Below are 27,088 nucleotides of genomic sequence, written 5' to 3'. Positions count from 1 at the left end.
AATAAGATCACGGTTGCTGGGCAGCACTGGACAGCGCCCTACGCAGGCGATCTCACTGATTCCTTCCCACAACCCCACTTTGCAGATAGGAAAGCTGAGGCACGAGAGGTTAAGTAACCCAGGCCGCATAACGAGGGGAAGCTAGGGAGGGACTCGGGCCCTGGGTCCCTGAGCTGACCTCCCCTCCTCATCCCCCTCTGCTTCTGGCCCAGGCCGCGCAGAGTCGGCCTCTGTGATCCCACCCTGAACACAGTTTTCCCTCCCGGGCGCCTGGATCTCCCCTCCCCCGGCTCCTGTTTCCTTGTCAAAACTTCCTGCCTTGGCGAGGGCCTGAGTTCCCACCCCCTTCCTGCCCCCCGCCCCTCCGCGCCCCTCCCGGCCCTGCGATCAGCAACGTCCCGCCTCCCTGCCGCTCCCGCAGTCAGGCTGGGGCTCGAAGCGGGGACCCTCGCCCCGTCCTCGGTTGCCCAGTCCTCCTCCTCGCAGACCCCAGCAGTTCCCACCCGAGGCCACAGGAGAGACGGGGTCCCCAGGCAGGTGAGTGACTGCGCGCCCCCCGGCAGGGGAGGCCCAGGTGGTGGGGCCCGGAGACCACCCTGCCCCCGAGGAAAGGGCGTGCGGCCCCGAGGTCCCCCTCCTGGACTAGAGTCTGAGGCCCCAGACCCAGGAGTGTAGAAAAGAGGGACTGATAAGGAGGGGAAGGGGGCAGTGGAGGGGGCCAGCGAGGATGGATTGGGGGTTCCCTTCCGTAATGAACATGTAAATGAGATGAAATGCTAGGGAGGTTGTTCCCTGAGCCCCTGGTCCCCGGATTTTGGGAGTCAGGGGCAGCCTGGCTCCCTGACCCCTCCCAGGGCTGGGAAGAGAAGACTGGGTGCTGTCCTTGGCCGGCACCGGGTGCTGTCCTTGGCTTTTAAGGGAAGTGTAGCCACAAGAGCATCGACACTGGAGCCAAGACTGCCAAGTGCCACCCTCCACTCTGCAGCTGTCTGTGGGGTCTTGGTCAAGAGACCCGACCTCTGTGCCTCAGTTTCTCATTTCTAAAGGAGAATAATATAGGGCCTATCTCATGGGTTGTGAGGCTTAAGTGAGCAAAAAACGTGTCTCCCGCTTTGAACGACACTAGATAAACAGATGATCAGTGTTGTCTCTCTGCCCACCGGGGAGAAATGTTTGACGAGGATGTAGAAGGACCCAAGTTTGCAGGTTCCTGGCTCTCACATCTTTGCCAGTTATGAGGACTGGGGGTTCGGTTTGAGGTCCTGGGCATCTGGATCCTCAGAAAACTTGGCAGGCTGATGATCTGAGGTTGTGCTAAGAGCCAGGTGGGAGTGTGGGGGGTCCAGGAGCCCAGGCCCCATCAAGGCCACCCTTCACCCCTGCCCCCATCTCCAGCCTCCGGTAGCTGCTCTCCATTCCCCTGTTCTGGCCTGTTATGAGTGGCCTCTCCTGGGGCTGGGCTGTGACCCTAGTCCCCTGGGACAGGAACAGCTTGTGCTAGCCTGAGGTTCCCAGGCTCAGCCAGGCCTCAGCTCGGGCAGGATTAGGCCGGGTGTCAGCTCTCAACCCTGGCCTAAGCTGGCCTTGTACTAGGGGGATGGTTAGAGACCAGGGAGCTCATCTCTGAACCCCACTCAAACCCAGCTCATGGTATAGGGCCTGTTGTGTGTGCTGGTGAGCCAGTCATAAGCCAGGGTGTGGGCGCAGCCCTCCTGTCTCCTGTGTCTCCTCCCTGCTGTGTGGCCTCTCCCACTCTTGAGGCCTCTGAAGGTCCACCCACCATGTTCCCCACTGCAGGTGGGGCTGCCATCTCCAGGAGCTGAGTTGGCCAGACTCACTTCTCTGCTTTCCTCTCTCTCCACTGGAGGGTAGAGCTGAGAGTTGGCATCTGTTCCTCCACCCTCTGTTCCCCCTCAACATCTCCTATCAGACTCTCCCAGAAGAGGAAACTCATGTTCCAGGCAGCCCCATCCACCAGTCGGAAACCTGGAGAGAGATAGAAGGTCATGGGGCTGCTGTGTGCCTCCCCCCACCCGACACACACTGCTGGGGAGGAGGCTGAGGCCAGGTGGAGCCTCCACCACGGTGCTCCCCAAGCCTCTCCTCTGAGGAGCTTTGGGAGCCTTGAGAAAGAGGCCTCCCAGGACTCATGGGGGACCCTGGGGTGCCATCCTAGCTCTGGGGAGGATGTTGGCTCCTGTCACCTAACCTACAGGGGAGAAACCAGAAGGAAGGGGCAGAGAAGACAGGGAAGGAGAGAGAGAAACACAAAGACAGAGATAGAGACAGATATAAATATGGAAACAGAGGCTGACAGATGCAGAGACACAGCAGAGGCATAGACTTATTACAACAAAATGCCCGGAGGGAGAAAAGCAGGCCTGGAAAAATAGAGCAGAGACCTAGGGATAGAACAAAAAGGAGGCGGAGACTGAGGGAGAGGAGGAGAAAGTCAGAAGACCAAAGAGAAACTATGAGGTTAGAAAGCAGCACACTGGAGGCCGGGTGCGGTGGCTCATGCTTGTAATGCCAGCACTTTGGGAGGCTGAGACGGGCGGATCATGAGGTCAGGAGATCGAGACCATTCTGGCTGACACGGTGAAACCCCGTCTCCACTAAAAATACAAAAAAAAAAAAAAAAAAAAAAATTAGCCGGCATGGTGGCCAGCACCTGTAGTCCCAGCTACTGTGGAGGCTGAGGCAGGAGAATGGCTTGAACCTGGGAGGCAGAGCTTGCAGTGAGCCGAGATCACACCCACTGCACTTCAACCTGGTGACAGAGCGAGACTCCGTCTCAAAAAAAAAAAAAAAGTAAGCAGCACACTGGAAACACCAGGCGAGGTGGTTCACGCCAGTTATCCCAGCACTTTGGGAGGCCAAGGCATGAGGATCTCTGGAGACCAGGAGTTCAAGACCAGCCTGTTCAACATAATGAGACTGCATCCGTACAATTTTTTTTTTTTTTAAATTAGCTGGGCGTGGTGGTGCCTGCCTGTGGGCCCATCTACTCAGGAGTCTGAGGTGGGAGGATCACTTGAGCCCAGGAGGTTGAGGCTGCAATGAGCCATGATCATGCCACTGCATTCCAGCCTGGACACACAGTGAAGCTCTGTCTCAAAACAAAACAAAACAAAACAAAACAAAAAGAAAACAGTACAGGCTTTGGAATGAGATAGATCTGGCCCAAATCCCTGCTCTGGCTTCAGTTGCCTGTGTGGCCTAGGACAAATCACTGAACCTTTCTGGGATATTTCTTCATAAAATGGGAGGCATAATAGCGCTTACTTTATAGGATTGCTGGGAAAACTAAAAGACAGGATCTAGCCACAGTACACATTTAACGAGGCACGGTAATTAGTATTACAGCACCCATGTGCGGCAAGACGGGAGTCCTGAGAGAAACAGCACGTGGGTGGGCCCTGGGGCATGGCCTGCTCACTGCTGGTGGGTGCTCGTGCCCTCCTGCTTTTGCCCTCCGTCCTACCCCCATGAAGTGGCTCCTGGGGCCCCGTCCCTCTGTGTAGCAGGAGATGTGTGCAGTGGACAGTGAGCGGGTGTTGGCCCTGGAAGGGGAGGCACAGGATGAGGGCTCATGCGGTGTGGGCACGCCCCTCCACCTCCAGGTGACTCAGGGCCTGGCGCTACTGTGCACTCATTCCATAGGAACTTGGAGGCCAGCCCTGAGGAATTCCTGCCGGAGGTCAGGAGGGCAAGTCTGGAGCCGCCTTTTGCTTTGTCACATTGAAAAGTTCTTTCTGCATTCCACTTTCCATCATCTCATCAAACATGCACCTCACTGTGTCTTGAGGGCCCCGGGACAAGGGCCCAGCTCTACTGTCTGGAGTGTGGGGAGACGCCACAGCCACTGAACATCTCTCCCTCTCTCCCATTCCTGGGAAAGTCAAGGCGTACTGGAGTCAGAAAGATTTCAGGGTGTATCAGTCCATCCACTCCACACAAATGTTTAGTTATTGCCTGTTGGGTGCCAGGCATCCTGGATGTAGGTGCTGGCCAGTGCTGGGGTTATAGTGGTAAGGAAGGCAGAGAAATACCCTGTCCCCAGGGAGCTCCAGTTCAGTGAGGCAGACTAACTTTAATAAAAACATAATGACTCATAGGATGGGAGCTGCGAGGAAACACCCAGGGGGCACCCAGGCCCGCTCACAGAGCCTTGGAGAGGAATAAGATTTGAGAGAGTCCAACCTGGTGGGGAAAACAGACTCACAAACCAGCAATCACAGAAGGGGTATCCATCAGCCTAATCAGCCCAGCGGACTTGGAGTATTTCGGGGGCTGTGAACCCCTGGGTTGGCCTGGGTGAGTTCCACTTGCCTCCAGAGGAGGTACACTGGTGCCAGGATTTTGGTTGAGGTTTGGGGAGGCGTGGACCCTCCAGGGACAGATGCATGTCCAGCTGGGAGCCGGCCTCAGGGCATTCAGGGGAGAAGAGCAACCCCAGCCTCCTTGAAGCCATGAGGGTCTGTGGTGACTGTGCCGAGAGCCTGCAGGAAGGCCTGGAGAGTAGGGAGGAGTGTGTGAGGCCAGAGCCACTGAGGGGCTTCTTGGAAGAGGCTGGCTTGAGGCTGTGTAGAACCTGGGCATTTCATGGGTGGCCTGAGCCACGGTGGCGGTGTGGTGAGAGGCATGTGGGGTCAGCGGCTGTTCAGTGTGATGGGAGCGCAGGGGTAGAGGCAATGAAGCTGGACCCCCGGTGGGGGCTGACCCCCTGGGCGTTCTTTATTGGGGTGTAGGGAGCCACAGAGAGTGGGAGAGAGGGGCAGTGGCCAGAGCACTTTCTGAACGTAATCTTGGGGTGGCGATGAGCAGGGTGGGCCTGGGGGGGTGCTGCTCCCTAGCCTATGTCACCCCAGGGGTTACCTCCCCACACAGCTTTGTCCTTTGAAGCAGATTGAAATCCTGCTCTTGCCCCTGGCAGCCAGACAACCCTTGGCAAGGCATTTTACCTGAGACCCTCCACTGTGCTGCCTACGAAATGGGGGGATGACAATTACCAGCACCTTCCAGGGTGGCGGTGAGGGTTGGGACAGGCACTGGTGACAGCCTCCAGGAGGTGTGCGATAGATGTGTGAATCAGGGTCCCTGCAGCTGTCCCATTTCCTGGTGAGTAAACAGGTCGGACCTAGGACCCTCTAGCTTCTGTTTCCTGAGTCACAGAGAACACAAGTCCAGCCCCTCACCCCTGCCCCTTTCCCGCCCAGCCTCTGGTGCACTCTGGTCGCACACGCAGGCTTCCTGTTTCTCCATCCGGCAGACATGCCTGGCGTGCCGAGGGCCTGGCCAGGCTGGATATAGGCGGCGTTCTGTGCTTCAGTGTACAAGTGTGTACACGGGTGTACTGGGTAGCCGGTGGAGCACAGCAAGCTGCTACGGGAGCTCCCTGTGTGGAGAGGGAGGAGAGAAGTCTTTGGACTGGGATCTCACTGCTGGGTGGGAAGGACTAAGTGATCCTGTCTCCATGGCAAAGATAGGTTAGAAAAGGCCACAGAGAAACAGACATAAAGACAGGGAGACAGACAGAAAGACAAGAGAGATACAGGGCAAGACAACCTTAGCACCAAGCTAAGACGCATGGCTTTAGTGAGTGGATCGTAGCTGGAGTTCAGCTTCCACTCTGAAAGTGGAAAGCCCTTGAAAGTGGATGCTGTTGTGCAGTAAATACACCGTGCAACTGTACATGGCAGCCTTAGTATAGAAAGGGAAGAAGAGAGGCAGGAAGACAGAGACCAAGAAGCTGACGAAGGAAGCGGGTAGGGAAAGGTAGACAGCAGAGTTTCTGATGGAGAACAAGACAAAAGTCAAAAAGGAAGAGGCAGAAACCCTGGAGCTTGGAGGATTCTGTTTTTGCATCAACACACATCCACGGGGCAGGCTGTAGTCTGAGGTCTGAAGTTCTGTTCCAGAAGGTCACTGGAACCAGCAGTTCCAACGTTTGCAGGACCCTGAGAGATGGCGGGGAGTGATAGTCTCCCATTTTACAGATGAGGAGATGAAGGATCAGAGGACTCAAGTGATATATTATAACTCAGGTTACACAGCTTGTAAGTAACAGAGATAGGACTAGAAGCTTTGTACTCCAGGACGGGAAGTGGTGAGAGAGAGAAAGAGGGAGATGGAGAAGAGAGGAGGGGGCAGTCGGACAGAGCAAGGAACTAGGGTTGGTGCTCAGGCCCAGGTCTGGGGGAAGCAGAATTCAGGCATTCTGCCTTGTCAACTGCGTCTGGCTTGAAGATGCACCTGGCGGGCAGCCCATCGTTTTGGGGGATCAGGTTCTCGGGGGAGCCTGGCCCCCCCCCGCCCCCACTTCCTTTCTCTCTGTCAGCATTTGCGGCCCCATTCCCATTCCCGGATCATCCTGGGGGTTCTTCAGAAAACACAAGAACGTTTTTCCTGGAATTAATACCCAAAGGCGCCAAGGGGAGGGCGGATGGGGGCCACATTGGGTGCAGGAGGAGGAGTGGGACTGAGGACGCTATCATGGAGACAGCTTAATTAACTGAGCATATTAGGTACTGGCTCTTACCGCTTTATCTAGACCAACTCATTTAGTCTGCACAGCGACCCTACAAAGAAAGTACTAATCTCATCCCCATTTTATAGGTGAGGGAACTGCAGGCTGGGATTCACACCCAGGCTTGAACTTGGGCAGGGGTTGGGGGTGCAGAGCTGAGGGGTTATCCTGTGCTACATGATTTCCCAGAGAAGCTGGAAGGGAGCCCATGGGGAAGTCCCTTCTGCTGTCTCACTTCCATTGCCCTTACTCTCTGCTTTCTATAGAAGTGGATCCTCCTGTCCACCAGGAACTCTAATCACCCCTTACCCCTGCTCCCCCAGAGCCCACTCTCAATTCCTTCATCCTAGGAGGGGCTGGGGCACAGTGAGGGTAGGGGTGCCCCCCACCAGAGGGAACCAGCTGAGCTGGAGTTTGGGGAAGCCCAGGGAGGGTGATCCGGTCTTCTGTGTGGGCTCGGAGGCTGAGAGGGCAGGGATGCTGGGCTGTGCAGGCGGGACTGGGATCTCAGGGCCTGGCCAGGAGCCCAGCCGATTTACATCTTGAGGTGGAGGAGAGAGAAGTGTCAGCTCATTCTTGACTGTAAACACATCTCAGTTCCCACGCTTCTGATCATGTTCTTGTGGCAGCCCCCACCCCCATCCCCTTCTCCCCCCTGCCAGTTCCCCCACCCCCATAAGAGAGGCTTTGAAAAAGAAGATACAGAGCCCCTGGGCTTCCCGTCTGGGCTCGGGAAAGAATGGAATCATGGGGAGTCCTCTGCCAGCAGCCTGGATTTGGATCCCAGCTCTGACACTCCTGGTTGTGTGGTCCTGGTCAGGTTTCTTACCCTCTCTGTGCCTGCTTCCTCATCTCTGAAGTGGGCCGTAACACCTACCACAGGGGGTTAATATGAACTTTAAATGTGATGATCCATGTAAATCTCTCAACACCCTTCCTGTCTCAGCTCAGTGAACGATACATGGGGTCACATTATGATTCTTGGGAGGGAAGGTGTTTGAGTCCCTCAAACCAGAGGCTTGGAAGGTGAAGGTTGAGTAGGGGAACAGGAGGGGGCCTCCACATGACGAAGAAGCAAGCCTGCAGCGGGGGTGCTCCAGGGTCCCCCTCAGTGAGTGCAATGTGGACCCCCAGGGCAGGGCAGGGGCCCAGGAGTGGTCTGATTTCACCCCCTTGAGGGGTATGTGCAATCTCTTGGGGCCCGGTGCTGCTGTGGCTGGGAGGGGTTGGGGGAGCATGGGCCAGGCTCAGGTTCCCTGCCCCTTAGGGACAAAGGCTTAGATGGGAACAAGCCTGGAGGCCAGGCTGGGGTTCTGGGCTCCTGGTCTGGCCTGTGTTCCCTTCTCAGAGGCGGAGGATGGTCAAGCCAAACCCTTTCTCTTCCTGCCAGGACCCCCACCCCATCTGTCCCCTCCCTGGGCCACCCACTGATCTCCCCTGACCCCACCCTGGCTTCCAGCCCTGGGCTGACCAGCTGATGCCTCCTCCGCACTCCGGCCCTACCCTGAGGACCTTTGGGAAAACAGAACCTACCCACCCCTCCAGCCAGCCAACCTCCCAGCCAGCCAGAAGTGGGTGGAGATTAGAGTCAGCCCCTCCTCATGCTCCTCTGTCCCTCTGTCCTTCAGTCCATCTCAAAGCCACCCAGGTGAACCGTGTCCTCTAGAAGTTGGCTGGGAGGAGGTGACAGGGACAGGACCTGGGTGGGTGGGTGGGGGCTGATGGGAATGGGAGGAAGGACCTTTTCTAGGCCCAACAACAGCTCAACCTATATGGCACCTCCTCCCTGGGCCTTAACTCGGGTCCTTCCTGGAACAAGTTTTGTCCATGCCACCACACCTGGGCAGGGGGATGGCTGGGGAATCCCTGTGCGTCTCAGGAGATGAGGCTTACCCAGGGACAAGGGTGATAAGCCTGGCTTCAGACAGACTGAGCTGCAGTTGGAGCATAGGGGCCCCACACCAGGGCCAGAGCTGAGGGTCCAGGAAGAGGGGAGTGTGGAAACCGAGAGACGAGGCAGAGGTGTATGGAGGGCTCGGGGTCCTGCCCAGGGCCCTGGCTGCCAACCACACTGAGGGAGAGGTAGGGAGAAAGTTAGCTGGGGCCAGGCAGAGCGAGCCCTGGAGTGGCTATTGGGCCTGGGAAGATGACTGGAGTAGGACAGGCTGGGAGGGGATGGTTTGGGGACATTAGGAGAAGGGATGACTCTGTCTGGGAGCGGGGATGTGTCTGAGTGATGTGGAGGTGGAGCGCTGGGACAGACTCTGAGGAGTGTCTCTAGGGCACTCCTGACTGTGGTCTCTCACCTTCAGAGGGGGCCACGGTGTCAGTTCTGGAGACAAGCCGCCAGAAAGAGGCTTCTGGTCATGGCCCTCCCGTATGCTACCCACTGCGTTCAGGATGGTGGGAGGACAGAGCCACCCCCGTCATGCTCCCTGATGTCCCTCTTCCTAGCCAGGCTCTGTTTCCTGTTTTCAGGCTTCATATCCTGAATGCTGGGATCCCCCAGGACATTCCCTGGCCCTCAAGCCCCAGGCCCCAGGACCCAGGGCTGAGCTGTGGGCAGGCCCTACCTGGTGAGTTACTTGGCTACGGAGGATGGATGGGAGGAAGCCCGGAGGAGGCTAGAGGCTGAGATTCGCGCTGCGGGAGGTGTGATGGGGCGTGCGGCTGGGCTGCACTGGAGGGGTGGGTAGACGCTGGCACTGGGAGGAGAGGTGGGCCAGCATCCTGGATGAAAGGCTGGAGATCTGGCTGCTGGAGGGTTAAAGGTGAAGGAGGAACACGGCGGTTGAGATAGGGTTAAGTTAGGAGCCTAGACCTGGAGGGAAGGAGGGGCCGCCCTCCTTGGGGCTGAGAGTGGCTGTGGGGACCCTGGGAGTGTGTGGGTGTGGGGTGTGAGGTGGGGCCAGGCAGCAACATTCCAGAGATACTCAGGGGGGTAAGGGGCCAGCAACCGCGACCTTTCTCTCATCTCAGAAAAATCATAAGCAGATGTGGGCGCCTCGGGGAGGCGTAGAGCAGGGAGCCAGAGCAAGTTTTGGGAACATGGAGCGCAGAACCTGAAGCCGGCTGCGGGGATGGGCCCTGTGGGAGCTCAGCCTCTCCCGAGCTCAGGAACTGAGGCAGCAGAGTCGTCTGAAGTCCTGGGAGCCAGGGGCGGTGGGGATGGAGAGGACCCCATTTCCAAATGGCTGACAGGGCGGTCTGAGGGAGGCAGGAGCTTTTCCTTAAATGCAAGACCAGGTTGGTGACCTCTTCAGGTGATAACACCTAGAGCTGGGTGTTGTGGTGTGCCGGCTGAGGTGTCACAACTGACTCTAGGAGGGAGACTGGCCTTGGGTTTTAGTGTTTGCTAGTTTCTCTAGTGCCAAGAATCCCCCATGCCTGATTTCGAGCTACTCATGTGACATCATTGAACATGTTGCTAGGAAGAGATGCATACAATTGGCTCTCTGGGCCCGTATGAGCTCGCTCCAGCACACCACTGGTTGGGAGGTCACCTGGACCCAGCCCCACTCCACCTCATAGGGCAGGAGACCCCTGACAGCATTTCATCAGGCTGGTTTTGGCTTCCGCCTGCATATACCCAGTGCTGGGGAACTCACCACCCGAGGTAGCCTATTTCATTCCTGAGCCACTCCGACTGTCGGAAAGTTCTTCCTCTGACTAAGCCCAAGGCTGCATCCTTCATCACTTCCCCTCACTGGTTCCAGTCTCACACCTTGGTACAAATATCAAAGTGCCCTGGGTAGGGCCTGGGCTGGGGACTGGGGATTGAGAGATGAAAGGCACTGGGTCCCTGCCGCTGGAGGTCATGGTCAGGGAGCAGGCACTGGAACAGCGGGGTGGGGGTGAGTGGTACTGGGACCCCCAGAAGGAATGAGTGGGGTTGTCTGCCAATGAGGATCAGGAAGTGGAGGAGGGAAGTGGTGGCACCTGAACTAGACCTTGAAAGATGAGAACTCCGGGTGAAGAATGAGACGTGCGTGTGTCTGAGCAAACTATGAGCAAAGACCGGAGGCGTGGAAGTGACTGCAGCTCAGGAGTGAGGTGTGGGGGAGCTAGAGCCCAGAGCAAGGGGCCAGAGGACACGGGGCCGCAGCCTGGTCTCTTCTGCATGCCCACGGCTCAGGTCTCTGCAGACAGGTCCTCCAGGCTGCTGGCTGCAGTGGCCCTGCCCGCTCTGTGCCGACCCTGCTGCAGGCCTCTGCAATGTCACCACCTCTGTGTCCCCTCCTTCTCCTGGCCGTGGGCCTGAGGCTGGCTGGAACTCTCAACCCCAGTGATCCCAACACCTGCAGCTTCTGGGAAAGGTGAGAGGGCCCCTGCTGCACCTTGAAGGCACGAAGCCCTAGCTCCCGACTGTCCTTATTGTCCCTACGGGAGTTCTCTTCCTGGTCCTCCTTTAACCTCCTTCCGTCCCTCCAGTCTCTCCCCTCCTGCCTATTTCTCTGTTTCTGCTCTCTCTACTCCTCTCTATGGGTTGCCTTTGACTCCAGCCCCATTTCTGACCTTGTCTCAGTCTCTGAGCCATCCTTTCTCTGTCCCTGTCCCTTAGTTCCTGTGGGAGGCCAACTTTGGAACAGAGCACAGAGTGGGAGTCATTCCTTGTGGAGCAAGCAGAGGGGCTGGCCCAGGAGAAGCAAAGGAAACAGGGCGGGGAGAAAAGACCCAGGGCAAAATATAACCGGAAATGCTTCAGCCCATCTCTGCCAGCTGGGCCCAAGAGTCAGTTCTCACTTACCCTTTCCATACAGTGAGAGGAGGGCAGGGAGAGAAAAATGGACGGCTCTGGTCCAATAGAGTGGGAAGGGGGCCCTGATGGAGGGTATCCCAGGAATCTTCCAGTTCTGGGAGACACCCTCCAGATCTGAGAGGTGAGACAGAATGGGGGTCCCATCCTAGGCTTGGGGAGCCAGCCCCAGTGTTGAGCTGTGGATTCCCCACTGTGGCCAAGCCCTCATGGCCGTTTTCCCATTGTGGCCGCTCAGGCCTCCTACTGCCCTCGATCCTGACCCTGTTCCCTGTCTTGCAGCTTCACTACCACCACCAAGGAGTCCCACTCCCGCCCCTTCAGCCTGCTCCCCTCAGAGCCCTGCGAGCGGCCCTGGGAGGGCCCCCATACTTGCCCCCAGCCCACGTGAGTGCTCCTCATCCTCCATGCGTGGATAGGCTGCCTGAGTCTCTGCCTCAGCCTGGCCCCTGGCTCTCTGTACCTGTTTGCTTCTCAGAAACTCAGAGGAAACTCCTGGCTTCTAGGGACTCATTCTGCATGGTCCGTGTCGGGTGCGTGTGTATGGGATGTATATGTGAATGCGTGTGTGTGTGTTTAGGGTACACACGCATGTTACAGTATATGCCTGTGGGGCTGGAGTGGGGGCAAGAAGGGAATGCTCTTTCTTTTTTTAATAGACAAGGTCTCGCTGTGTCACCCAGGCTGGAGTGTGGTGGCGAGATCGTAGTGCACTGCAGCCTCAAACAGGGAATGCCCTTTCTCTGCGCCCTCAGCCCAGAGTGTTAAGTGGTGCCCCCACCCTGGCCACACTGTGGTGAGTGCGGACAGCACAGGGGGCTGAGGGCTGCCTTCCTGGCCTCCGCAGGGTTGTATACCGGACCGTGTACCGTCAGGTGGTGAAGACGGACCACCGCCAGCGCCTGCAGTGCTGCCATGGCTTCTACGAGAGCAGGGGGTTCTGTGTCCGTGAGTCCAGGGTTGGGTTAGGGAGCGGGGTGGGGCAATGGAATGGCGGGAGCTTAGCCTTAGCCTTAGGACTTAACCTTCTGAGTCCCTCCTGGCCCCCGCTAGAATGGGGTTACTTCTCTGCCCTTTTGGGTTCTCCCCCCGTCTCCTCTCCCTGGCCTTGTCCCCAGGATGTGGATCAGCACTTCCCTCTCCATCACCACTTCACACCCTTCTCTCCAGCTGGCCCCATGTGTCTCCCACCCCATCTCTCCATGTCCCTCAACAGTGTCTCTGCATTGCTCTCTGCCCTAGAGCTCTCGTTCTATCTCTGGGCTGTCTCTGGGCTGTCTCTGTGTCTCTGTTGACTTGGCGTCTGGGTCTGCCTCTGTCTCTTCCTGTCCCTGACTCTCTGCTGCTATTGGTCTCTGACTTGTCACTATCTAGTCTCTCCTGCCCACTACAGCCCGCTCCCAGCACTCTGTAATGACTGGAGCCTGTCTTCCTCTTCCTCCCACTTCCCTCAGCCACTGCCCATCACTAGCCTCTGCAAACACTGCTTTCCAGAGAACCCCGGCCCTCACCCGCCCTCTCTCTGGACAGTGTCCATGTCCAGACCCCCTCTGAGATTCTCCCCCAAAGCATTTTCCCAACAAGGTGCTCAGACAATTTCACAAAAAGGAACAGGGGAACCCAGAATGCTGGCATCTTGCTAAGTTCTCCCCCTGAGTTGCTGCCCCTCAGTCTTTATCTTAGAGGCAAAATTGGGGCTTGGAGAACTTCAGGTCCCTGATTTTGGAAGAAGGTGGGGTTAGGCTTTGCAGGATAAAAGCTGGCTAGGGACAGGGGTGGACACATCTCATCACACCCATCTCTGTCCCAGCGCTCTGTGCCCAGGAGTGTGTCCATGGCCGTTGTGTGGCACCCAATCAGTGCCAATGTGTGCCAGGCTGGCGGGGCGATGACTGTTCCAGTGGTGAGTGGCTACTGACCCCAGGGAGTGGCCTCTTGTACACCCTCCCTACTAGGGTACAGGGGCTTAGGACCTCAGGGCTATTACCCGCCAGAGCCCCATTGCTGCCAGCTGCCTTTTCTGGAGATGTGGAAGACAGGGCTGGCATGTGGGGGCTGGGAGACAGAGACGGGGGGGCTGCGGATGGACTAGACTCCCGGTGACCCTTCCCGCCTCCTTATCCCACAGAATGTGCCCCAGGAATGTGGGGGCCACAGTGTGACAAGCCCTGCAGCTGCGGCAACAATAGCTCGTGTGATCCCAAGAGTGGGGAATGTTCTTGCCCTTCGGGTCTGCAGCCCCCGAACTGCCTTCAGCCCTGTACCCCTGGCTACTATGGCCCTGCCTGCCAGTTCCGCTGCCAGTGCCACGGGGCACGCTGCGATCCCCAGACTGGAGCCTGCTTCTGCCCTGCAGAGAGAACTGGGCCCAGGTGTGTAATGGGGGGAATGACACTTGAACGAAGTCACAGACACAAGGCCACACAGACTTATGTGGGGAAATGAGGCAACTCAGACAAGGCCCCAAGTGTGGGGATGGTGTGGAGGCCAAGATCCTGGTCCCAGCGGATCCTGTGCCACCTCACCAGTGGAGTGACCTTGAGCAAATGATTGACTCTTCGTGGGCTTGTTTCCTGTCTGTAAAATGGGAATAGTATTGTTTACATGGAAGGGTGGCCGTGACGATAACATGAGGTAGCACGTGTGGGAAGACATGCTGTAAAGTGAGGCTGGGACAAGGACCCAGAAAACCCTGTTGCAAGGCAGGGTCCAGGGGGACCTGGGGAGTGCCAGGAGGAAGAAGGTAGAACTAGGTGGAAATCAGGATCGAGCTTTGTGGAGGCGCTCGTGGACCTGAGCCTACTACAGTAGCACAGATGCTCCCCAAGAGGGAACAAGCCCAGCCAAGGTGAGGAGGTGGGGGCGCCCAAGAGGCAGACATGCCACCTGTGGGTCTTTGCTCACCCCCACCTGCTGGGTGTCCCTGCCATTTCCAGTCCTGGAAACCTTTGCTTTCTGACTCGACAGTCCCCAGCAGGGAAGAGCAAGTGTGAGTCACTAAGTCCTGAGGTGGGGGTTGTCGGGGCAGTCCTTGGAGGCAAGGGGGGAAGCAGTTACTGCTTGTTTGCACATTGACTCCACCCGCTCTGTCCTGCAGCTGTGACCTGTCCTGTTCCCAGGGCACTTCTGGCTTCTTCTGCCCCAGTACCCATCCTTGCCAAAATGGAGGTGTCTTCCAAGCCCTGCAGGGCTCCTGCAGCTGCCCTCCTGGCTGGATGGTACGGAGGGTGGGGCCTGTGGGCATGAGGTGTGGGTCTGGGGAGAATTCTGTGGTTGGTGCTAAGCAGGCCTCCAAGGAGGGTGTGAATGAAGGGGGTGAGCTCTGTGATTATGGGGGTGTCAAGAGGTCCTGTGGCCTTGGGGAGGAGGCTGGGTGCCTGGGGCCCTGTTGACCTCTCATCCCCACAGGGCACCATCTGCTCCCTGCCCTGCCCAGAGGGCTTTCATGGACCCAGCTGCTCCCAGGAATGTCGCTGCCACAACGGCGGCCTCTGTGACCGATTCACTGGGCAGTGCCGCTGCGCTCCGGGTTACACTGGGGATCGGTGAGTGGCGTGGGGAGGGCGGGAGGCGGGAGGGAGGAGGTGGGGCGGTGCCAGGCTCACTCAGCTAGGTGCCCAGGTGCCGGGAGGAGTGCCCGGTGGGCCGCTTTGGGCAGGACTGTGCTGAGACGTGCGACTGCGCTCCGGACGCCCGTTGCTTCCCGGCCAATGGCGCATGTCTGTGCGAACACGGCTTCACTGGGGACCGCTGCACCGAGCGCCTCTGCCCCGATGGCTTCTACGGTCTCAGCTGCCAGGCCCCCTGCACCTGCGACCCGGAGCACAGCCTCAGGTGGGCCGCGGGACAAGTCAAAGGATCAAGAGGCCAATGGGGAGGTCTTCCGGGCCGAAGTCGCCACAGCGCCAGGGCCATATCCAAGAGGGACAGGTGTCACCGAAGGGGAAAGGGAAGGGCCTCGGGGGCCGGGAGGGGCCTGGGGTACCGCTACTTGCCCCAACCCCGGTTTCAGAATAGCGCGGAGCCTCCCTAGTGGCCCCCTTACCCCAGCGTTGTGCGAATCCCACCCACGACGCAGAGGGGTCGAGGAAGCTGGCCTGCCCCGGCCCAGCTCAGACAGCGCCCCGTCCCCCCTCTGCCCCCAGCTGCCACCCGATGAACGGGGAGTGCTCCTGCCTGCCGGGCTGGGCGGGCCTTCACTGCAACGAGAGCTGCCCGCAGGACACGCACGGTCCCGGGTGCCAGGAACACTGTCTTTGCCTGCACGGCGGCGTCTGCCAGGCTACCAGCGGCCTCTGTCAGTGCGCGCCGGGCTACACGGTGAGGCGCGCCTCGCTGCAAGGAGGGGAGGCAGGTGGAGAGGCCAAGGAATGGGCCGCCCCTCTCACCCGCTCACCCTCTTTCAGGGCCCTCACTGTGCTAGTCTTTGTCCTCCCGACACCTACGGTGTCAACTGTTCCGCACGCTGTTCATGTGAAAATGCCATCGCCTGCTCACCCATCGACGGCGAGTGCATCTGCAAGGAAGGTAATAGGACGGAGTTTCCCAGAGAGAAGACTTGAGTGATGGCCAAGGGAAGAAGGGAGAGTCCAGGAGGATGGGTAGGCCAAGGGCAGGGGAGCAGCTGCAGGGTAAGGGTGGAGGGGCAGCATCTGGACACAGGGAAAATATCCAGGCTGCTTCCTTCCTGGAAAATCCACTTTGCTTTTCTTCAAGCACAAAGATCCTACCTGTCCTTAAAGGCCGAGGCCAAAAGACACCTCACTGGTGAATATCCCTCACCCTCAGTCATACAGAAATACAATTACCACCCTGGGAAGGGCCTCATACCTGCCAGAGTGGCACGTTGGCCACCTTTAGGCTGGATTTTGATACAGTTGTGTTTTGTTTGGCTACCTCTCTATTAACAAGTCTCCCATCTTCAGTCCCCACTACTCCCTATTGTCTGGCACATCCTCTGTATAAGTCATTTAGTTACCTGATGGAGCTCCTGTAAACATTTGGGTTCACTTCCATCCCCTTTATCTTGCAGAAGGCACCCCAGACCCAGCATGGGGTGGTACCTCACTGGAAGGCAGTTAGCCTTCTGCTCAGCATCAAATAGTTCATAAGCTTTTCTCCTGTATAGTGCCGTGAACACCCCCCACCAGCCCCAGCTCATAGCGTAGAATCTGGCCCAGCCAACTCCCACTGTGCTTACTCAGGAGGGGAGCTGAGTCCCCATACCTACCTACCAGGCCCCTCCTCCAGGTTGGCAGCGTGGTAACTGCTCTGTGCCCTGCCCACCTGGAACCTGGGGCTTCGGTTGCAATGCCAGCTGCCAGTGTGCCCATGAGGCAGTCTGCAGCCCCCAAACTGGAGCTTGTACCTGCACCCCTGGGTGGCATGGGGCCCGCTGCCAGCTGCCCTGTCCGGTGAGTGCTGGACAGCCTGTCTGCCTGGGGGAGGGAGGGCATGGCATCCCCTAGCTGACTGGCCTACCTGCTCTCCACTCCTTCTCCAAGAAGGGGAAGTTTGGAGAAGGCTGTGCCAGTCGCTGTGACTGTGACCACTCTGATGGCTGTGACCCTGTTCATGGACGCTGTCAGTGCCAGGCTGGCTGGATGGGTGAGCATTCTGGGGCCCCAGGCCCACTGTGGACTGGGGGATGCATCCATAGGAAATGTGTCCAGAAGAGCCCCCTGGAACTGAAGGGGGCCCAGCCAGGCACACCCAACTGCTGTCTCCCACAGGCACGCACTGCCACCTGTCCTGCCCTGAGGGCTTATGGGGAGTCAACTGTAGCAACACCTGCACCTGCAAGAATGGGGGCACCTGCCTCCCTGAGAATGGCAACTGTGTGTGTGCACCCGGATTCCGAGGCCCCTCCTGCCAGAGATGTGAGGCTCCCTACTGCCCCGTCCACCTGCCACCAGCAGGGGGCAGTGTAGCGTCAGATGCCAGCGCACCCCCCACCTGCAACCTTACACCCTCCCCCCCACCGCTGTCTGGTTCTCTGACCCGTCTTCAGACTAGTTACTGCAGTGGGAAGGAGGGAGGGAGACTGTGGAGTAAGGGCTGATTGAGGATTGGCCTCTGCCCCCAGTCACCATGTACCCCTTTCCCCCAGCCTGTCAGCCGGGCCGCTATGGCAAACGCTGTGTGCCCTGCAAGTGCACTAACCACTCCTTCTGTCACCCCTCGAACGGGACCTGCTACTGCCTGGCTGGCTGGACAGGCCCCGACTGCTCCCAGCGTATGTGGTAGCTTGTGTGTCTGAGCACCTGTGCATGCTGAGAGGGGCTGCTGAGGACGGGAGGTCTGTGTCCCCCAGCTCCTGGGTATAAAATCCTCTGTGCCTACCTCGAGCAAATATTTATTGGGCACCACCTACATGCTGGGTACTGTTCTAGGTGCTAAGGATGCAGCAGTGAACAGGTCAGGGGAAAAAAATTCCTGTCCTTCTGCATGGGAAGCCTGGGAAGAACAGTATTTTTATGGGAGCAGGGGAAATCATAGGCTTAGCTTGGGACTTCTTTTGTTTTCTTTTCTTTCCTTTCCTTTTTCTTTCCTTCCTTCCTTCCTTCCTTTTTTCTTCCTTCCTTCCTTCCTTTCTTTCTTTTCTTCCTTCCTTTCCCTTCTTCTCCCTCTCCCCTCCCCCTCCCCCTTCCCCCTCCCCCTCCCCTCCCCCTCCCTCCCCCTCCCCTCCCCCTCCCCCTCCCCTCCCCCTCCCCTCCCCTCCCCCTCCCCCTCCCCCTCCTCCTCCCCTCCCCTCCCCCTCCCCCTCCCCCTCCCCCCTCCCCCTCCCCTTCCCTCCCCCTCCACCTCCCCCTTCACTCCCCCTCCCCTCCCCTCCCCCTCCCTTCCCCTTCTTCTTTTTTTTTTTTTTTTGAGACAGAGTCTCATTCTGTTGCCCAGGCTACAGTGCAGTGGCATGATCTCAGCTCCCTGCAACCTCTGCCTCTGGTTTAGTTCATTCTTTTGCCTCAGCCTCCCCAGTAGCTGGGATTACAGGCAAGTGCCACCACAGCGGGCTAATTTTTGTATGTTTAGTAGAAACCCCCAGGGTTTCATCACGTTGGCCAGGCTGGTCTCGAACTCCTGGCCTCAGGTGATCCACCTGCCTCAGGTGATCTTGGCCTCCCAAAGTGTGGGATTACAGGTGTGAACCACTGCACCCAGCCCTTTTTTTCTTTTGCACTTTTGAGTTTATTTTTATTTATATATTAATAAATACATGTATTTATTTTGGGAGCCTTTCCCCCACAAAAATATATTACGATCATCGAAAAGATTAGTCCAAGAAAGCCAAGTAAAACGAGTTTGGAAAGAGGAAACAGGCTGTTATGAAGAAGGTTGAATGTCAGCTTACCAGCAGGCAGGATAAAGAAGGAAGTCATCTTGGTGAAGAGTTTTTCCACAGAATCTGGTTACAACTACTATTAGATTATTGTTAGTGTCAGACACACACAAAAAAATGCCTTAAACAGGATATATGTTTACTTCTGTCTTATGTTAAAAACCAAACAAAAATCCATCTGGGGTAGCTTGGAAGCCTTTGGTTGTGTGGCACTGAATACATTATTTTGAAGTGCAGATGTTAAGTAGTTGGACACGTGGGTTTGGAGTTTGGGGGAGAGATGGGGCTGGAAATAATCATTTGTGAGTCATTGGTTGCAGATACTGTTCAAAGCTTTGTTGTCCCCAGGGAGACCAAAGCTGAGCTAAAGGCTTCAGTGGTGCTGGGGGCTGAGAGTTCATCCAGGAGGAGCTGTACCCACCCCACCCAGACAGGCCTCTTGTCTCCCGTAGCATGCCCTCCAGGTCACTGGGGAGAAAACTGTGCCCAGACCTGCCAATGTCACCATGGTGGGACCTGCCATCCCCAGGATGGGAGCTGTATCTGCCCCCTAGGCTGGACCGGACACCGCTGCTTATTAGGTACCAACAGAAGGGGAACTCCAGGCCCCTGCCTCCAACTTACCCCTTACCCAAAAAGGAGACTAGAGTTTCATGTCCCCTCTGATGCCTGCCTGCCTCCTTGGCTGTATCCCCAGGCTGCCCTCTGGGGACATTTGGTGCTAACTGCTCCCAGCCATGCCAGTGTGGTCCTGGAGAAAAGTGCCACCCAGAGACTGGGGCCTGTGTTTGTCCCCCAGGGCACAGTGGTGCACCTTGCAGGATTGGTAAGTTCTTTGCCCCCTCCTTCCCACCCATTGTCTCCAGGGAACTGGGACCTAGGCCCCTCATACTGTCCCTACTTCCCTCCTGGGCACCTCTCCCATGCAGCAGAGCCAAGATGCCATTCTGAGTGACCGTCCCATCCCACACAGGAATCCAGGAGCCCTTTACTGTGATGCCTACCACTCCAGTAGCGTATAACTCTGTGGGTGCAGTGATTGGCATTGCAGTGCTGGGGTCCCTTGTGGTAGCCCTAGTGGCACTGTTCATTGGCTATCGGCACTGGCAAAAAGGCAAGGAGCACCACCACCTGGCTGTGGCTTACAGCAGCGGGCGACTGGATGGCTCCGAATATGTCATGCCAGGTGAGTTGGCACGGGGCCTGGGGCACAGATGAGTGGCTGGCTCATAGGCACAAGAGTGGATGCTGGGCATGACCCAAAGGGAAGATGAGGAGTGGGGAGGAGGGAGGAAGGGAAGTCAGGGAGGCCAAAGTACTGATCTCCAGGGACAGAACAGCTCTCTTGGACTCCTGCCCGTCGCTGAGCTCACCCTGTGCTTGTGTCTGTCATGCAGATGTCCCTCCGAGCTACAGTCACTACTACTCCAACCCCAGCTACCACACCCTGTCACAGTGCTCCCCGAACCCCCCACCCCCTAACAAGGTCAGTGCCGGGGGAGGGGGTACACTGTGGAGGGAAGCGTGCAGACCTGATTCTCTGGAAAGCCCTGTCCTTGCCTCTTGCTCTCCCTCCTGCACTGTCCCTTTAGGTTCCAGGCCCACTCTTTGCCAGCCTGCAGGCCCCTGAGCGGTCAGGTGGGGCCCATGGGCATGATAACCACACCACCCTGCCTGCTGACTGGAAGCACCGCCGGGAGCCCCCTCCAGGGCCTCTGAACAGGGGTAGGTGCCGAAAGGCCAGGGCCTCTGGTGCGGGTGGACGTGTGCAGCCCAGATGCCGCGTCTGAGTGTGTGTGTCTGGAGGTGGGGGCTCTGAAGCGTGAGCCTGGGGAGGGGACAGAGGATTGATTACCGGTTGCCTCCTCCTCCTCAGGGAGCAGCCGCCTGGACCGAAGCTACAGCTATAGCTACAACAATGGCCCAGGCCCATTCTATAATAAAGGTATGGGCACAGGGGCAACGAGGGAGGTGACTGAGCTGGGGCTAAGGAACCAGTGCCTCCATGGAGCCTGACTTCTTTCCTCTATCCTTAGGGCTCATCTCTGAAGAGGAGCTCGGGGCCAGCGTGGCTTCCCTTAGCAGTGAGAACCCCTATGCCACCATCCGGGACCTGCCCAGCCTGCCAGGGGGCCCCCGGGAGAGCAGCTACATGGAGATGAAAGGCCCTCCCTCAGGATCTCCCCCCAGGCAGCCTCCTCAGTTCTGGGACAGCCAGAGGCGGCGGCAGCCCCCGCCACAGAGAGACAGTGGCACCTACGAGCAGCCCAGCCCCCTGATCCACGGTGAGCCGTCCCTCTCCACTGGCAGGAGCAGCAGAGAACTGGGACAAGGGAGGCAGAAACAGAGAAGGAACAGAGGGAGAGGAGAAAGCATAATGTGGCACCACGAGTGAGGCCTTTGGGATCAGCTTCGGGGTCAAATCAGGCATGATGGGGAGGCGACGTGGCCTCTCAGAGCCTGTGTCCTCATCTGGAGAACAGTTTGGTGAACCTACCTCGCCGGACTCGGGATTGAAGTGGGGTTGTATAGCATCAGAGTGGTGGAGCTGGTACCCAGAAAAGTAGGGAGCCAGGCAGGTGATAAAGTCTCCTCGTGTTATGGGAGGTGGGCAGGCTGAGGTGGCTTTCTCCCCTGGCAGCTGAGGAACTAAGAGCGTTTTGCTCAGAGCCGCACGGCCAGCTGATGGTAAATTGGTGTATGTATCCAGGTCCTTCTCTTTGCCTTGAAGAGGTTGAAGAGGAGAGGATTGAGGTGGGAGTGGTCGGAGTGGGGAGAGTGATGGGAGGAGCCACTCCCTCTCATCCTGTCCTTTTTGTTTCCAGACCGAGACCCTGTGGGCTCCCAGCCCCCTCTGCCTCCGGGCCTACCCCCTGGCCACTATGACTCACCCAAGAACAGCCACATCCCTGGACATTATGACTTGCCTCCAGTACGGCATCCCCCATCACCTCCACTTCGACGTCAGGACCGTTGAGGAGCCAGGATGGTGTGGCAGAGGCCAGCACACCTGGCTGTTGCTGCCCAAGGCTGGGGACAGAGCCTAGTGTACCCCTGCCAGGAGCAGGGAGTGGCCCGGCAGGCCGTGAACATGAAGAACACTTGACGGAGCAAGTGAATGGAGAGATGGGAGCCTCGTTCCCGGGTTCTACCATGGGATACACTGATCAGCAGGATGCCTGGCTCCCTTTCCCAACCCACTGCTCCCAAGGCCCCCAGGGCCCTGTGTATATAAACTGGTGGGTTGGAAGTTGCTGGGTAACTGATTTCAGACGTGTGTGGGGTACCTTTTCTGTGCACACTCGGGCTGGGCTCTGTGCGTGTGTGTGTTTCTGTGATTTTAGAAGGGTACCTGGCACAGGTTCTGTCCTAGGACACTTACCATTTAGTAGGGAGATGGACCCAACCCAATTAACTCTAGCAATAGCCTCCTAACTGGCCTCCCTCCATTCATTCAGTGAACCTTCCAATGCACGGCTCAAAATTTCAAAATACAGGCTGGTTAGTTACTCCCTACCTGAAAGCCTTCATAGGTGCCCCTTGGCTCTTCTGCCAGTATCAAAACTTTTGAAGGCCTTAAAGGCCCTGCTTGCCTGGCCCATCTGTCTCTCCAGCCTCACCTTGAACTGTGTTCCTGTCACTGCACGCCAGTCACACAGGCCTCTAGGTCCTCCAGTAGGCCACACTTCTTTCTAGCACAGGGACTTGCACACTTGGAGTGCCCTTCCTCCCCCACTCACCTGTTCACCCTTACTCTTCCTTTACACCTCCTCCTCAGGGAAGCACCCACCCTCCGTACGTGTTTCACAGCCCTGATTGCAGCTGTGTTCACTCACCAGGTACCTGCAGAAGGCCTATAGGGTGCCAGGCACTTCTTTAATGTGTTCTTTCTTTATGTGATTATTTGATTAATCTCTGCCTCCCCCATTAGACTGTAAGCTCCCTGAAGGCAAGAATCCTGTGCTCAATATTAGCTCTCCCTTGGTACAGAGTAGGCATTCAATAAATGTTCCCCAAAGGCTGAGTGGCTGACTGAATTAAAGTACCAGTGACATGCAGTAACTGCTAAGATAGATGAGCCACCTGTGTGCTCTGACAGTTATAGACTGAATAAGTTGGAGACTTCCCTAAAAGGTGGCATTTCCACAAGGTAACAACACAGAGCTCAGACGTAGGAAGGTGCCAGGGGCAGGGGTGCAGAGGGGCTGGGGCTGAGGGTGGGTGAAGAGGCTGGAGACAGGATAACAGGAGAGAGTATACAGGCATGCCTCAATTTATTGCACTTTACAGGGAGCAGAATTTTTAAAGAAATTGAAGGTTTGGGGACATATAGGTGACAGCAATAGGTTAAGAAAAGTGAAGCAAAGAAATTGAAGATTTATGTCAACACTGCTTTAAGCAAATCTATTGGCACCATTTTTCCAACAGCATGTGCTCGCTTTGGGTCTCTGCATCGCATTTTGGTAATTCTTGCAATATTTCAAGCATTTTCATTGTTATTATATGTGATCTGTGATCAGTGATCTTTGATATATTATTGTAATTGTTTTGGGGTGCCATGAACTGCACCCATATAACATGGCAAACTTCATGAACAAACGTTGTGTGTGTTCTGACTGCTCCATCGACCAGCCGTTCCCCCAAGTCTCTCCCTCTCTTAGGGCCTCCCTATTCCCTGAGACACAACAATACTGAAATGAGGTCAGTTAATAACCCTACAGGGGCCTCTAAGTGTTGAAGTGAAAGGAATAGTCACACATCTGTCACTTAAAATCAGAAGCTAGAAATGATTAAGCTTAGTGGGGAAGGCATGCTGAAAGCCAAGACAGGCTGAAAGCTAGGCCTTTTGCACTAAACAGCCAAGTTGTGGATGCAAAGGAAAAGTTCTTGAAGGAAATTAAAAGTGTTACTCCAGTGAACACATGAGTAACAAGAAAGTGAAACAGCTGGCCGGGCGTGGAGGGTCACGCCTCCCAGCACTTTGGGAGGCCAAGGCAGGTGGATCATGAGGTCAGGAGTTTGAAACTAGCCTGACCAACATGGTGAAACTGTGTCTCAACTAAAAATACAAAAACTTAGCCAGGTGTGGTGGTGCGCACCTGTAATTTCAGCTACTCAGGAGGCTGAGGCAGGAGAACAATTTGAACCCAGGAGGCGGAGGTTGCTATGAGCTGAGATCATGCCATTGTATTCCAGCCTGGGTGACAGAGCAAGACTCTGTTTAAAAAGAAAAAAAAAAAAGGTGAAACAGCCTTATTGGTGATATGAAGAAACTTTAGTGGTCTGGATAGATCAAATCAGCCAAAATATTTCCTTAAAAGCCAAAGCCTAATCTACAGCAAGACCCTAACTCTCTTCAGTTTTATGAAGGCTGAGAGAGGTGATGAAGCTACAGAGAAGTTAGAAGCCAGCAGAGGTTGGTTCGTGAAGTTTAATGAAAGAAGTTTAAGAAGCCATCTCCATAACATAAAAGTGCACGGTGAAACAGCTCATGCTGATGTAGAAGCTGCAGTAAGTTATCCAGAAGACCTAGCTAAGACAATTGATGAAGGTGGCTCCTCTAAACAACAGATTCTCAATGTAGACAAAACAGCCTATATTAGAGGAAGATGCCATCTAGGACTTTCACAGCTAGAGAGAAGTCAATGTCTGGCTTCAGAGCTTCAAAGGACAGGTGTTAGGGGCTAATACAGCTGGTAACTTTAAGTTGAAGCCAATGCTCATTTACCATTCCAAAAATGCTCAGGCCCTTAAGAATTATGCTAAGTCTTTAATGTGGCGTGGTGGCACATGCCTGTAGTCATAGCTACTTGGGAGGCTGAGGTGGGAGGTTTGCTTAAGCTCAGGAGTAGAAGGCTGTAGTGAGCTAAGATCATGCCATTGGACTCCAGCCTTGGTTATAGAGCAAGATCCTGTCTCTAAAAAGAAAAAAAAAAAAAAAGGCCAGGTGTGGTGGCTCACGCCTATAATCCCAGCACTTTGGGAGGCTGACTGAGGAGGATCACTTGAGGCCAGGAGTTCGAGACCAGCCTGGCCAACATGGTGAAACTTCATCTCCACCAAAAATACAAAAAAATTTTAGCTAGGTGTGGTGGCGCACACCTGTAGTCCCAGCTACTCGAGAGGCTGAGGCAGGAGAACAGCTTGAACCTGGGAGGCAGAGGTTACAGTGAGCCAAGATCGTGCCACTGCACTCCAGCCTGGGTGACAGAGCATGAATCTATCTCAAAATAAATAAATAAATAGAAAAGAATACTAATTTTACCCTGCCTGTGTCCCTGTGCTCTGGAAATGGAACAAAGTCTGGACAATAGCACATCTGTTTACAGCATGGTTTACTGAATATTTTAAGCCCACTATTGAGATCTACTGCTCAGAAAAAAAGTATCCCTTTCAAAATATTACTGCCCCTTGACAATGCACCTAGAGATATACAAGAAGATTAATGTTGTCTGCATGGTTGCTAATACAGTATCCATTCTGCAGTCTGTGAATTGAGGAGCAATTTTGACTTTCGAGTCTGATTATTTAAGAAACAAATTTTTGTAAAGCATGAGTTGCCATACATAGTGATTCCTCTGATGGATCTGGGCAAATTCAATTGAAAACCTTCTGGGTAGGATTCACCATTCTAAATGCCATTAAGAACATTTGTGATTCATGATGGGAGGAGGTCAAAATATCCATGCTAACAGGAATTTGGAAGAAGTTGACTCCAACCCTTATGGATGACTTGGAAGGGTTCAAGACTTCAGTGGAGGAAGTAACTGCAGATGTGGTAGAAACAGCAAGAGAACTAGAATTAGAAGTGGAGCCTGAAGATGAAGCTGAATTGCTGCAATTCATGATAAAAGTTGAACGGATGAGGAGTCGCTTATGAATGAGCAAAGAAAGCAGTTTCATGAGATGGAATCTACTCTTGGTGAAGACGCTGTGAGCATTGTTGAAACGACAAGAAACGATTTAGAATATTCCATAAACTTGGTTGATAAAGCAGTGGCACGATTTGAAAGAATTGACTCCAATTTTGAAAAAAGGTTCTACAGTGGGTTACATCTGTCAAACAGCATTGCGTGCTATTGAGAAATCTTTTGTGAAAGGAAGTCAATTGATGTGGCAAACTTCACTGTTGTCTTATTTTAAGAAATTGCTACAGGCACCCCAACCTTCAGCAACCACCACCTTGATCAGTCAGCAGCCATCAACATCAAAACAAGGTGCTGCACCAGTGAAAAGATTATGACTCACTAAAGGCTCAGATGATATTAACATTTTTAGCAATAAAGTATTTTTTAAGTTAAGGTATGTGCATTGGGCTGGGCGCTGTGGTTCATGCTTGTAATCCCAGCACTTTGGGAGGCCAAGGTGGGAGGATCACTTGATGTCAGGAGTTCAAGACCAGCCTGGCCAATATGGTGAACCTTCGTCTCTACTAAAAATACAAAAATTAGTCGGACATAGTGGTGCACGCCTGTAATCCCAGCTACTAAGGAGGCTGAGGCAGGAGAATCTCTTAAACCTGGGAAGCAGAGGTTGCAGTAAGCTGAGATCACGCCACCGCACTGCACTCCAGCCTGGGCAACAGAGTGAGACTCCGTCTCAAAAAAAAAAAAAAAAAAGTATATGCATTTCTAGACATAATGCTATTGCACACTTAGCTACAGTATAGTGTAAACGTAATTTTATATGCACTAAGAAAAACAAAAGCGGTGTGACTCACTTTATTGCCATATTAGCTTTATTGCTGTGGTCTGGAACCCAACCCTTAGTATTTTGGGGGTATGCCTTTACTCAAATGCGGCCCACCAGAGCAGAACCATCAGGGTCTAGAGTAGGAGTCAGGTGATGACTTTGAATCCCAGGTTTGTAAGGAGTGTGACTCACCTTGTTAACTCGTTAGCGGATTAACTGAGTCCCCAGAGTCCTCCAGGAGGCTAAACAGTTGGGGGTCGAGAATAGAAACCTAGCACCACACCAACTGGATGGGTTTTTCTAGACCCCTTCCACCAGGTGCTCTCTCCTTACCGGACAGGTGGGTGGACTCTGGAGAGCGGACCTGCCCCCACCTGGATTCTCCCTGATGTCCTCCAACTGCCCACTACCCCGCCCCCGCCGAGTCCGCCCCGCTCCCCCGGGCCCAATTCCAGGATGCTTTGGATTGCCCGCCCTCGCCCTATCCTTGTCCCCGCTGCCGTCCTAAGATCCACTCGTTTCCCTCGCCATGGCTCCGCTCAGGTCCTGGGTCACCCTAGCCCTTCTCCCTTAGCACAGGTTCGGCCAGCCCTGGCCCTCCTGGGCCCACCAGCTCCTGCGATCTTTGGCCGCCCTAGCCCTGCCTGCTCCGCCGGGCCCTGCCCGCCCCTCCGGCTCTCGCTCCGCCACCCGCCCTCCCGGGTTCTCCCCTCGCCTTGCTCTGCCCTGCGGCGCCCCCTGTCGGCCCCGCGTGCTCTCTGCGGTTGCCCCT

At 55.6% G+C, this 27,088-nt stretch overlaps 1 protein-coding gene across 9 annotated transcripts; it reads left to right on the top strand.

Annotated features, from left to right (window-relative positions):
* Positions 1-382: 382 nt before the first annotated feature.
* PEAR1 (platelet endothelial aggregation receptor 1) lies at positions 383-23,253 on the top strand. 9 transcript variants are annotated; one of them, XM_073008262.1, is made up of 24 exons: positions 383-537; positions 9,008-9,105; positions 10,736-10,845; positions 11,568-11,672; positions 12,133-12,233; positions 13,096-13,188; positions 13,414-13,657; positions 14,383-14,503; positions 14,694-14,830; positions 14,907-15,119; positions 15,431-15,605; positions 15,692-15,812; positions 16,536-16,699; positions 16,790-16,892; positions 17,018-17,164; positions 17,395-17,520; positions 19,077-19,205; positions 19,322-19,450; positions 19,598-19,810; positions 20,022-20,110; positions 20,217-20,349; positions 20,501-20,569; positions 20,661-20,909; positions 21,450-23,253. In XM_073008262.1, the coding sequence occupies exons 3-24, from the start codon at positions 10,745-10,747 to the stop codon at positions 21,599-21,601; spliced, it is 3,114 nt and encodes a 1,037-aa protein (XP_072864363.1). In that variant the 5' UTR covers positions 383-537; positions 9,008-9,105; positions 10,736-10,744; the 3' UTR covers positions 21,602-23,253. The 9 variants fall into 9 exon arrangements, with proteins under 9 accessions (XP_072864363.1, XP_072864362.1, XP_007974878.3 ...); XM_073008261.1 differs by having other exon boundaries at positions 10,679-10,845; XM_007976687.3 differs by having other exon boundaries at positions 10,675-10,845.
* The last annotated feature ends 3,835 nt before the right edge of the window (positions 23,254-27,088 follow it).

The sequence above is a fragment of the Chlorocebus sabaeus genome, chromosome 20 (genome assembly GCF_047675955.1).
Source record: "Chlorocebus sabaeus isolate Y175 chromosome 20, mChlSab1.0.hap1, whole genome shotgun sequence".
NCBI classification, from domain to species: Eukaryota; Metazoa; Chordata; class Mammalia; order Primates; family Cercopithecidae; genus Chlorocebus; species Chlorocebus sabaeus.
Note: the sequence above shows the minus strand (reverse complement) of the source record. Positions and strands in the feature narration are given on the sequence as shown.